The sequence below is a fragment of the Panonychus citri genome, unplaced genomic scaffold (genome assembly GCF_014898815.1).
Source record: "Panonychus citri isolate SS breed McGregor unplaced genomic scaffold, ASM1489881v1 Contig00141, whole genome shotgun sequence".
NCBI lineage: Eukaryota > Metazoa > Arthropoda > Arachnida > Trombidiformes > Tetranychidae > Panonychus > Panonychus citri.
In genome coordinates this window covers 3195331-3207949 of record NW_026515546.1, presented here as the reverse complement: position 1 = coordinate 3207949, position 12619 = coordinate 3195331, and the positions used below count along the sequence as shown (strand labels likewise).

Genomic DNA, 12619 nt, shown 5'->3' with positions numbered 1-12619 from the left:
TATCCTCCTCATCTTAAGTGAAAGTTAGATGATCTTTGAATAAATTAATGAAACAACAATCAAATCCTATGGTTTGGTTTTTAATCATCTTAATCATCACAATTAATAATTATCATCTTGTTTCATAAACCTTACAGGCATTAATATCACTTACTGATAAAATCGCAGCCTTTGGATTAACAATCTCAATCCATTCAATTATATCCTCAGGCTATTTATTTATAATAAAGGTAATATAATGATGATATGTAATGATTAAGAAAAAAAGTTCTAATATTGAATGAGAGAAAAGATGATGAAGATGAAGATGAAAATGATGATGATGATGATGAGAAAGGAAAAGGAGAGGCCGTTATAATCGTTTTCGGGTAAAATATTTGTCCCAATTTTATGATGATCGCGATCATCATAATCTCAATAATAATAATTTTCTATTCTTTTCCATCTTCCTTTTTGTTACAGGTTATCATCCAAGATATTATTACCTGTAGACTCTTGATTATCCTGTTAATAAACAATCAACTGTTTGGATTACCCATCATCATAATCATCTTCATCTTCATCAAGAACAACAATCAACTTGAAAGAAAAGAGATAATATTTGAAAAATAATAGAAGATGAAGGAAAAAAAAAATCATCTTAGAAAAGATCACTGGTAACAATTTGTATTGTTTATATTAATTGTTGGAACAATTTAAAAGTAATTTAATGAATAATCAATTATACTGAAAAGATTTAAGATATTTTTTGATTTAATTGGTAATATTTTATTGTCACAACGAAACATTTTTCCAATTACAATTAAAAACAATCAACTAACAAGGCAATAAGAGTTAATATAAGTATTTTCCTTTCTCTCTCTCTCTCTCTCTCTCTCTCACTTACTCACTCATTCATTATCTTTATCATTGATTCAAAATAGAAGCAATTTTTTCATGAATAAGGTAAAAAAAATGATAACTTAAGAAAAGTTTCTTGGGAGTGAGATACAATTCATATTCATTGGCCTGTTAGGAAGGGCATTAGCATGCAACTCGTGATTACAGGAACTGTTTTCACCGTATCTGCATGATGATGATGAGAGAGAAAGAGAGAGAGAGAGAGAGAGAGAGATAAGGTTGATAAATTGCTTATTATTATGAGTAATCTCCATCATGATTACAATAACAGGTAACTCTTATTATCTCTCTCACTATTTCATCTTCCTCTTTCTATCTTCCTCTCTCATGATTTACAGGTAGGGCCATAGGAAATGTGCTAGCTCCTTATCACCTTACAAGGTATGATTATTATGATTTACCTTGATTACTATTAAAATATTGAAACATTTAACTGTTTCAACGCCAGTAATTTAGTTAATTGAGAAATGAAAAGATTCCAATTTTGGTTTCATCTTTTAATTTCATCTTAAAACTTTTTTGCTCAATTTTTACTCGTTACAATTAATTAACTGTTGCTATTGACTTTTAATCAAGTCAATAAGTTGATTTCATTATTATTATCTAATTATTAAATTGTCAATTATTATGCTTTCGTTAGTTAGTTAGTTAATCAATGATAACAATCCGTCTTGATTGTTATCATTTTAATTGTAATAGTTAATTTTTGACTTGATTCTGTTGATTATCTGTTATTAATCAGCTCTTTTTTTTTAATTTATATTTTATATGAAAATCTGATTAGAAACAATTTACTGTTTCCGATATTATCTTAATTATTTGACCATTAGTTTGATAATCAACATGATTAACAGAAAATTAAATTAACCATTATTTTGCTTTTTCAAACATTTTCATTGATTAATCATGATTTAACCTTAATCATTAATGATATTTGAGTTATGCTTGGATAATTTCAATCAATTTAATTTGTTGATCTTGATTATGATTACGATGATGAGTATGTTTTAATTAAACATGATCATTGATTGTAATCAACCAGATTATTAAATCATATAGAAAGTTTTTTTTCCCATCGAAATTGATTTAACAATTAGATTTGATTTAAATAATTAACATCTCTCTGCATGTGATTTAAATTATTTAAACTGAGAATTGATTAATTTTAATAAACTATTTGATTAATGAATTGAAGGGTAAAACTTTTGAATTGTTTATTAAAACTAAATCAATTTGATTGTTGTTGTTGTTGTTTTTTTTACCAATGGTAAACAATCAAGTTAATTGTTTAATCATTGAAGGTAACAAATTGTTTCAGTTGATTTTATTTGAAGAGGAAAAAACAATTTAAAACTAACACTGAATTAACAAATTATCATAATCATTTATTTAACAACAATTAGCTAAACTTGTAATAGTTAATAAAATCAATAAAAAATTAACAAGATGAACAATTTAAATTGTGATTTATTACCATTAATTATTTTCATTACCAAAAGCTGAGAGATTAATAATTTAATTTTATTAACTACTAAATCAAATTTTGTTAAATCATTTGAAACAAAAACTTAAGTTGATCATGAAAATGATAAACATATTTACCGTTATTGTGAATAATTAATTTTAATTTGCTGGACAATTTAACGGTTTGTAGTTAAATTATGATTATTGTAATTAATTAATTTCTGTGTGTGTTCATTATCATGATAATTAAAATAACCTCAGCTCTCTGTGTGTCCAGTTTGTCATTGGAATGCTAATCCTGAGTAAATCTTGATGAAGATTAAGATGCCGATGATATAAGTTGATGATTAGACTGAAAATCTCAGCGGGAAAAAAATTTAAAGTCTTATTATGTTGATCTCATGCTGAATTACCGTAATCCTAAATCATGATTATAATGAAAGTCTTGATCTACATTTTCATATCATTCATTAGTCTTGGGTGTTCACCTAATTGTTAACAATTAACTCTGATAATTTTTCCTTTTCACAATCAAACTTAATATAAATCATTTACTGATTCAATATTTATCATTAATATTAAGTGATGAAGGTAAATAGGTGAGTGTATATTGAGTATTTATGGAAACAATAATATCTCTTACCAGGTAAAGATGATAAAGAAAAACCTTATAGAGTGTTGATAAGATGATCATCTTCATCTTCCTCATCCTCATCCTCATCTTCCTTATGATGATGATGATTTTTGATATTCATTATCAAAGATTAGAGGGAGGCATCATCATCATCATCATCATTTCAATTGGTCTGTCAGATTATCATTATTTGGTTCATCATTTGATGAAGGTTAACATTTCATCACAGCGGTGGATTGATGATGAGGAAGATGATGATGAAGATGATGATGAGCAAGATGATCGTTCAATTGTCTTTCAATCAATATTTACAACCGCTGATACATTGTTACTAATGTTACTTTCTCAGTTTGATGACTTTTCATGATCAGTAAGACAATCACTGAACAACCGTGAAAATAATGGACTAAATTTAACAATTTAAATTGCAATTTATTCATTTGCAATATTTGAGCTTTTAATCAAAACAATCAGTTTTTACTTGACTCCTTAATCTTAATCTTTAATCATATTAATCTTTAAACTAATCAAAGTTTTTTTTTTGGTTTTGTTTTGATTCACAGAATTGAAAGTTACCTGCAGTTTTTGTAGGACCATTGAGGAAATGATTTAAATTGTAAACGATTTAGGGACAATTTAAAAATGGAGTCATCATCTTCACTTCATCATTGGAATCAACAAATTTAATCTAATCACAATCAGTAAATCAAGCAGATCAATGAAAAGTACATTGGAGCCTCTTTTGGGTCAAAAGGAATTGATTTTTTTTTTCTTTACATGATTAACTTTATTAACTATTTACAATTAACTTTTTTTTACTCCAGGAATATATCAAAGTGTTGGTTACAATTTATTTAATTTGGTTACATTTGATTGGGAAGATGAAAAAAAGTTATTGATTGTTGATCATGTGGTTGTTTGATTATATTGATTTATGGTTAATCATGTTGACGTTTAACTGTTACAATTAACTCTCGTTGTCATCCTTGATTGTGTCAACCAACCGCTGAGTTGTAATTGAAAATTGTAAATGATTTAAAGTCTATTTTTTGACCATTTCAATTTCATCATCAACTGACCACAAAGTAATCAACAAATTAGTGTTGATGGTTAGGAAAAAGGTCCCACAATTAAAATAAATCAGTGCAAAGAGTTAATATTAAATCAGTTGGGGATCGGTTTTAATTGTTAATTGTTTGTACTTTCGGTGCATTATCAATATCATCATGATTTAAATAAGTCACCAATCCTGAAAATGTGTCAATATATTTGATAAAACTGACCTTTCAAATGAAAAGAGTTGATAATTGTTTTGATAAGACAAAGTTAATTGTTGTTTCCATTTGATTGTTAATCAGAGAGCGTACAAATTATTCACTTTAATTAATTACTTTTCAATTGTTTTGGTCAGTTTTTGGAAAGCTCTTGTTGTTGTTTTTTTTTTGGTCAATTGTTCAACTCTTAGTGTGGTCAGTGGTCAGTATGATGATTGTACTTAATCATAATGCTTCAATCAAGTGATTAGTTAATTATTACCTACATATTTTTGTTCACCTTATGGGAGTCACGATGTAGCCCAAATTTTTGTTGACCAGGCCCATGATGATGAGGAAGATGATGATAAATATCAATAAATGAATTCTGACCCAAACCTTACCATTCATTTCTCATCTTCCTTTATCATCCCTCCTTTTTCAACCTCCTTCTCTCTCTCTCTCACTTGTTTTTCTTCAAGTTACCTGAAAGAAAGGTGATGACCAGGGATGAGGAAGAAAAAAGAAGATGATAAACAAATAAACAACAAGATGTAAGAGAGAGAGAGAGAGAGAGAGAGATGGAAAAGTAACTTTTATGTTAAGACGTTTGGACGATCATGCAAAGAAAAAATTTCTTTTCAAACATCGAACATTCAAATAATCGATTTGCAAAAAAATCGTTTCATCTTTTAACTAAACTGTTGATTTTCAGTTGAAAACTTTGATAACTCAATGAAATCGTCATGAAATCCCATCTAATTGTTAACATTTGTTTGTGATTATTTGGTTTCTTAATTTCAATTGATGAAGAAAAGTTGAAATTCGATTATTCGAAAATTGATTTTTAATCGATTTGCATGATCGGTGCCTCGTTGGAAATAAAAAAATGGAATTTATTTGTTTTCGTTATTGTGTAAACAGAGAATCATAACTTACCTTTTTTCTTCCCTTTCTCACCCTTTTCATCTTTGCTTCTCATCTTTTCCTCTCTCTCTCTCTCTCTCACACTCAGCGAGAGAAAAGAAGAGAAGTTGAAAAAAGGGAGCAAACTATTAGTTCTCATCGCTCCCTCTTCTCTTTTTTTTCGGCACAACAACAACTCTCATTTTATCTTCATCTTCTGTTCCCTTCTCTTGCTCTTTTCAATCTTCCTCATCTTTAATTTTCTCTCTTTCTCTGTATGTTCTCTTTTTCTCTTGCCTTCTCATCTTCTTCTTCAAATGTTGATCAGCTTCTTTAGCCAAACCAAAAAATGTAAAAAGAAAATTTCTTGTGTCTAATGAGAAAAAGGAAAAAAAATTCCTAATTTTCCATGAAAAGAATTTCGGATTAGTGGCCATTTTGGATTTACCTTTTGTTCTTCTCTAGATGTTTTCTTTTTCGTTAAATTCTCTTGTGTCCAATAATTGGTTTCTCCTTCTCTCAAGTGATTCTCTCTGGTAATCTTGTGTAATCTTCCATCAATCAACTAATCTGAACATCTTTAAATCTTCATTTCTGTTTTAATTTTGGATTAACAATTGTGTCTCCGTCTCTTGTTGTTAATGTTTGACAACCGGCCTAAAGCGATTAGACAATTGAGTGATCTTTGTAGTAACAGTGGTAAAGAAAATGTTGTTAATTGTGCTTCATCTCCCTTTCCAGCGATCCCTTTACTAACCAGTGTTGAAGTACAAGCTACACCATTTGGAGAGATTCGTAAATTCCGCCGATCACTTTCAGCAGCTCCAATATTAATTACCAAAGAATCAAGTCCACCCTCGTCATGTTCATCATCTACAATCAATCACAACAACAATAGTATCAAATTGACATCCAACACAATCGGATTAATATCAACTAATTCAACTACAACAACCACAACCACAACAACACCAACAACCTCATCTCCTCCCTCATCGTCATCATCATCTTCAGTCAGACGGTCAACTAATCCTAAATTGAAAGAGCTTACAGCTAAACTGACCACAAGAAATTGGATTTCCCAATCATGTGATGCTGGTGATAGTTGTGTTAACCATCACAACAACAATAATAATGATAATCACAATTTAAGTTTAAATAACAACAAAACAATCAAATCAAATTTCAATAGTAATACACTTAATGGTAAAAAAAGTTTATCCAGTAATAGATTTGGTTTTACAGCGCAACAATTACCGTTGGGGTCTAGAGGATCACCTTTAGGCCATTATCATAGTCACAGTTATAGTCTTGGTTCCCACCATCACCATGGAGGAACAGGGGAAGGGGCAGGGGAAGGAGGAGGAGGAAGCGGAAGTATTAGTGGAAATGGTAGTGGTGGAGGTGGAGGGAGGAGGAGGAGGAGGAAGCAGCGGAAGTCCCTCTGGTTCACCTTGTTCATCGGCTACATCAACGATCACTCGACCTCGATACGCGAAGAAACCTCTTCGAGGTCCTTATGGTGAAATGTTAGAGAAAGAAATTCGAAAGTCATCAATGTCCGAGAAGCAGCGGTCACTTTACGCTGATCTCGCTTTTCTCAATGATTTAATTGAAGCAAATAAACGTCGATCGAAAGATTCACTTTCTGATTGTGGTGAGTTAACATTCAAGGGATCAGATTCAGAGATTTCGTCTGAACGGAAAAGTGGGCTATCTAATTGTTCATCTCTCGAAGATTCTGGTAAACGAACCTCTGATATAATTGGTAAGTATTATTAATAATTAGATTTCCAATTAGAACTCAATAATTACAACAACTTCAGCAATCATAGAGAAAAATAATAATTGCAATTACATTGATAATCTCAATTAGCTTACTACAAACCTCAGCATCATTTATCAACTCATGATGATTATACTAATTTCAATAATAATCTAGTTAATCATAAAACTAATCAAATTAACAACAAACCACATAATCACAATAATAATCACTTGCAATTCTTGATTACTCTAGAATCTGAATAAGAAACAGATTAAGTTATAATATCATTGATGATTAGAAAAAACAAATTTGAAGAATCAATTAACTCAGTAAAATACGATAAAAAATATCACTAAAAATATGAATTAATTTTAATGACCAATAATAATTATCATGATGATTAAGTTAACCTTTTAATGATATTTGATACTCCCAAATGATTTAAAAGGTATTATGATGATAAGTGAGAAATGGTCATTTATGAATATGATTAGTGTGATATAATTATTATTGAAATTATTGCCTGGAGCAATTTTAATTTCTCAATTGATAATCTTACAATTAAGGTGTGTTTCTGTTTATCATTATTGTTTTTAACCCATCACCAGGCTCGATCATCATTTTATCCTCCTCATCATCTTTTTTTTTAACCATCAATTGATCAGTGATGCTGATGATTGATAAGTATATTTGCAAGCAAGCAACCCATACTAAGGGATCCCGAGAGGAAACTAATACTAAGGTGAAGGCTTTACTTTTTGATTAACACTTTGTTGAAATTGTTTTATTTAAATTCAATGGGTTAGTAAACGAACTGGAATTAGTGAATTAAGGTGGGGGAAAAATAGAGGTTATCAGAGGTTGAACAACTTTAGAAAAGGGAGAGAGAGTAATTACAATTAACAATTAACTAATAACTTTTAACAACTAACTAAGAAGGACAATTGAGTGGCTATTTATATCTTAATTGAGGGTTAACATTGAAGGTGATTTAACAATAGACACGTGGTAGATAAGATAATGAGGGAAAGTTAATATATTACAAAGTGTGATGGCTAATCCCCTTACAGAGCCCCCTACTTGACGTTGCTTTCGGGTGACAGAACTTAGAACCAAGAGCGTTTTGACTGCCTGGTAGTTGAAATGGACTTGGTTCCAATTGCCGCGAAATCAACGTCGGTGGATTGTTGGTGTTCGTACTCTAAACTTGTCGAACAGTCGTAGGTTTATCTCACTAAATGGTGGTCTTAGATTATCGGTTCCATCACAATAGTCGAATTCATCGAATGATTTATTTGGTTTTCCCATTGGTCTTTTGCGAACGGCTAAAGGCCAATCATTGATGTTTTCCATTATTCGGCGAATTAGTTCAGACATTTGACGATTGTATCCATAATCTACTTGAGGATAGGGCCTTGTATACATTGGATTGTTAATTGATTCCAAATGAGCTTTTTCAAACTCTTCGTAATCTAAGGTAGGCCATCATAGTAAATCCAGCATCTACTATTGGTGAATGTTCATTTTCTTGAATGATTTTAGCAAAGAGAGTAAAGGTGATAAATTTTAAAGCAATTTGAGGAGCATTATAGATGCAACGATAATAAATGTTGACATCACGAATCTTTGGTCGAATGATATCCCAATCGAATTCATCAAATCCCAATGAAATGAAATCTGTTGCTCCATTAGCGGTAACGATGATATCTTGAGTTTTCAAGATCGCAATCACTTTTCTTTTAACAATCGGCCAAGGGTCAGCACCTCGGGTTAAATCAAATGTTACACCATGAAACGAGTGTTCATAGTAATAGCATCTTTTGGATACCGGACAATATCATTGAATAGTTGATTACCGTTTAGGTCGACAATTCCAATCCAAATTGGTAAATCTCGTGGTCCAATGATTGTTTTAACAATTGATTTCTCGATATCGATTCCACAAACTTTTATTTTCTTTTCATTCAATTCCCTAATTGTTTTGGTGAGTCTTTCTGCATGAATGTTGTTTCGAGATTGAAAACTTTATTTGGATTGCTTTTAAGAGCTAACCAATCTAATCTTTTCTTCTTTCTTTCGATATCTTGTTTACTTCCTGTACCAGATTCTAATTCTTTGGCTCGGCGTTTCTTTCCTTTGATCTTTACCTTTCGTTGCTTAGATGTTAGGGTTTTATCACTTTTAATTTCTTGAATTGATTTTACAATCTTTGGTCTACCTTTATCAGGAGTATCTAATTTTCCAAGATCTTCTTTGATTCCATTGGACTTGATGTTGATGGCTGAGGATCTTTTTGTTTTTCTTGAGATGATTTACTTTCTAAACTTGAGTAAATCAATGGTTCATTTGGTTCGTACCAGAAGGGTTCAATCGCTGTTGAGCTTGAAGTGGAACAAGGTCCTTGTTCCTCTTCAAGTCTCGATCGTTTTTGAACGGGTTCATCAGTTGAACACTTTCTCTTTCCAGAAATAAGAGTAACTAAATCTGGATACTGTACCATGAGCCGAGCATCGAAAGCTTTAGCAAATTCAGGTACAGTTCTTAAGGGATTTTCTGGTCCTTCTAACGGGGGAATAACGGCAACTCTGTCGTTATTTTCGATTAAGTCTTTGTTCAATTTGATGAAATTCAGAATCGAATTCACTTTGAATTCACCACTATTACAATTCTGAATATGTTTGATCATATCGAAATATTTCATTTGTTGTTCACAGAAATAATTTCTACAATGAACATTGAACTCAGAAAACACTTTGAGTTCATCACTATTCAGATTCTGAATTCGAGACAATTCATTTCCTAAACAGGAAATACAATCAAATTTCTGATTTTCGATGTTGTTGAGATCGGGATTTGTAATACCTTTACGATGATTGTAAATAATAAAAAGAACTTTGGCACAATAAAGACAATAAAATTCTTTGCACTGATCACATTTGTAAGGATTAACGGGAACATGATCACAGAATTTACAGGAAATAGAGATTAAGTATCTTTGGGTATCTCCTTTGGGAAGTTCAGAGAAAATCAAACCATGAAGGAACAAATCTAACGGGATGTTTAACCATTTCTTTCCAAAATGTTTCATAATCTTTTCTCTAATTAGAAGCTCTAATGACTTTTTCGAAACTTTCCAATACTTTTCTTTTTGTTCCATCTTGATCTTTGGCTTGATTTGATTAACTCGATTGATTTTTATAAGATTTACAACAATGTAAAAGGGATATTGTTTGTTGAGGGAAAAAGGTCCTTTTTCCTTCAATTAAACAATTTACAACAATTAGCAAAATAATTAAGGGAATTTATAATTAAGATGTTGATTAATTTGAATTGTTGTTTTCTCTTTAGTGAAAAAGGTCCTTTTTCTCTTTAGATGAACAACAATTGGATAATTAATTTGATTAATTTTGATTAACAATTTGAGATAATGATGTTGATAATTTGAGAAGTTGATGGAAAATGAGATGATTTGTTGGGAAAAAGGTCCTTTCTCCTAACAATCAGGCTTTTTCGCACTAATTGGTAAAGGTGAGCTTTAATTAGCTGGTGATGATTAACTATTGTTAAGGCACTTAAATCACAGGTAAAGAGTTGAGTCACAATTTCTTTCTCACAATAGCTTTTTGTCTCTGGGAAAAGGTCCTTTTCTCTTGACAATGGTTAAGCTAATTAACTCTTAATTTCACTTGAGATGATGAAAGGGGTTGACAATGATAATAGTTCAAATTACAGTTGAGATCAAAATCAAATTTCTCACGGTTGAAGTAATTTCTAATTAATCAGCTAATAAGTTAGATGAGCTGTCTTAGTTGGGGAAAAAGGTCCTTTTTCCCCAGCGGAAAGAAGCTTTTAGGCTAAATGAAGCAGCTTGAATTACTAATTGTCTTGCTAGATGAATTTCTAGTTGAATTTTGATTTTGTTTATGATGAAAGATTTACAATTCGATACAAATAGGGAAAAAGAATTCACCTTGTCTTGAGGAAAAAGGTCCTTTTTCCTCTCGACAATTTGTTTCTTTATAAGGAAAGTTTTTGATCTGTGTTGTTTCAAAAGATGAGATTAACTCGAACTGAATTGAATTGACTTTGTTAAGGCTTTGGTTTTCTTTGACCTTGTCAGGGAGAAAAGGTCCTTTTTACCCTGACAAGGTAACCTTTGATAACTGAAAGGGGTCAATTTGAATTTGACTTTGAAAGATGAGAAGAATTAGCTTGATGAGGCGATTGAGACACGATTAACTGTTGACTTGATTTCTTTACGATAATATCTTGTAATTGTGGCGTCTATTCTGAGATTCCAATCTCTTCAAATGGCTCAGTCTTGGTGACAAGGTCCTTGTCTCCTTGACTGAGTTGGTTTCGCTCTCTTTGAATTCAATTTGAATTTGTTGTATCTTGGAGGCGATTGAATTTCAATCGTTTTCTTTCTTGGCTTGTCAGGGTGAAAAGGTCCTTTTCTCCCTGACAAGTCAATCAATTGGCCACAAACTGATTAATTATCAGGTAGTTTTGTTGAATATTTTACCAATGGTGGAATATGTTTTAAAGGTGATTTGAATTTTCAAGGTTTAAAAAAAAAATGAAACACTTGTTTCCTCTTCCGAATCAACAAGAGGTGGAACAAGGTCCTTGTTCCTCCTCAAGTTGATCGTAAAGGAAAACAATTAACAATTGAAGTTAACAACATAATTAAATTGTAGCAATTTTAAAACAAAAGACCATTCAATTAAAGGGTCAAAAACACAATGGCGACTTCTTCGTTTCCTAATTAACGAGAACAATGTGAGGGAGTTGTCATGGTAACAACTCGAGTTGTCGCTGTGAGGGGGCGTCTAAACGCATTTGATTTTCAACGCTTGTTGATTACAGTTGTTTAATTTTCTTAAGTTGATTATTGTTTACTTAATTAATTAATTAATTTTGTGGTTGTTTTGATTGTTTCTCGGGGAAAAAGGTCCTTTTTCCCCTTGAACAATCAATCAACAAAGATAATTCTGTTGATCTTTGTGATCAAAAGGTGTTAATATGAACAAGTGTTTGAGTAAATTTCTAAATAGAATAAAATGTAAAATAGAATAGAAAATAGACAGGGAAAGGGAAGAGAAGAGAAAAAGATAAGAGTTTAAATTGAAACATTTGGTGATTAATTTGATGATTTGGACATTTGATCGGGGACAAGGTCCTTGTCCCTATCAAATGTCTTCCGTTGTCGCGTTTCCATCCCATGACTCTTTGTATACTCTTTTCTTTTGTAAGTTCTCTTCTTTTCTGGAACATTAGTTGAAGCTGATGATTCACTTGTTGTTATTTGTTGATGATGAAGATGATCACTTTCACTTTCATGTTGATTTGATTCACTTTGTTGAATTGTTTCAATTGTTGTTTCAATTGGAACTGATTGTTGATTTAATGTTGATGATGATGATTCAGTTGATTCAGTTAATTGTTGTTCTTGTTGTGGTGGTGATTCACCTGAGGAAAAAGGTCCTTTTTCCTCTGGTTCCTCACCATTGAACACCACAGTTGTTTCACTTTCATTGTCACTGATTTCGATTTCAGATTCACTGTCGCACCAGTTTAACACTTTAGGAATTTCTTCCTTCTTTTCATTTGGTGTTGAGGCAGAGTGTTGACTCGAGGAACAAGGTCCTTGTTCCTCTTGTTCAACTTTCTCCTCTTTCTCAATTGATTTGA

At 31.4% G+C, this 12619-nt stretch overlaps 1 protein-coding gene across 2 annotated transcripts in view; it reads left to right on the top strand.

Annotated features, from left to right (window-relative positions):
* Nucleotides 1-5792: 5792 nt before the first annotated feature.
* LOC128395219 (rho guanine nucleotide exchange factor 17-like) overlaps nt 5793-12619 on the top strand; it is a 37302-nt gene continuing 30475 nt past the window's right edge. For both annotated transcript variants that reach the window (XM_053355618.1, XM_053355617.1), the window contains exon 1: nt 5793-6925. In XM_053355618.1, the coding sequence (XP_053211593.1) occupies nt 6487-6925 (439 nt within the window). In that variant the 5' untranslated portion in view covers nt 5793-6486. The remainder of the gene's footprint in view (nt 6926-12619) is intronic.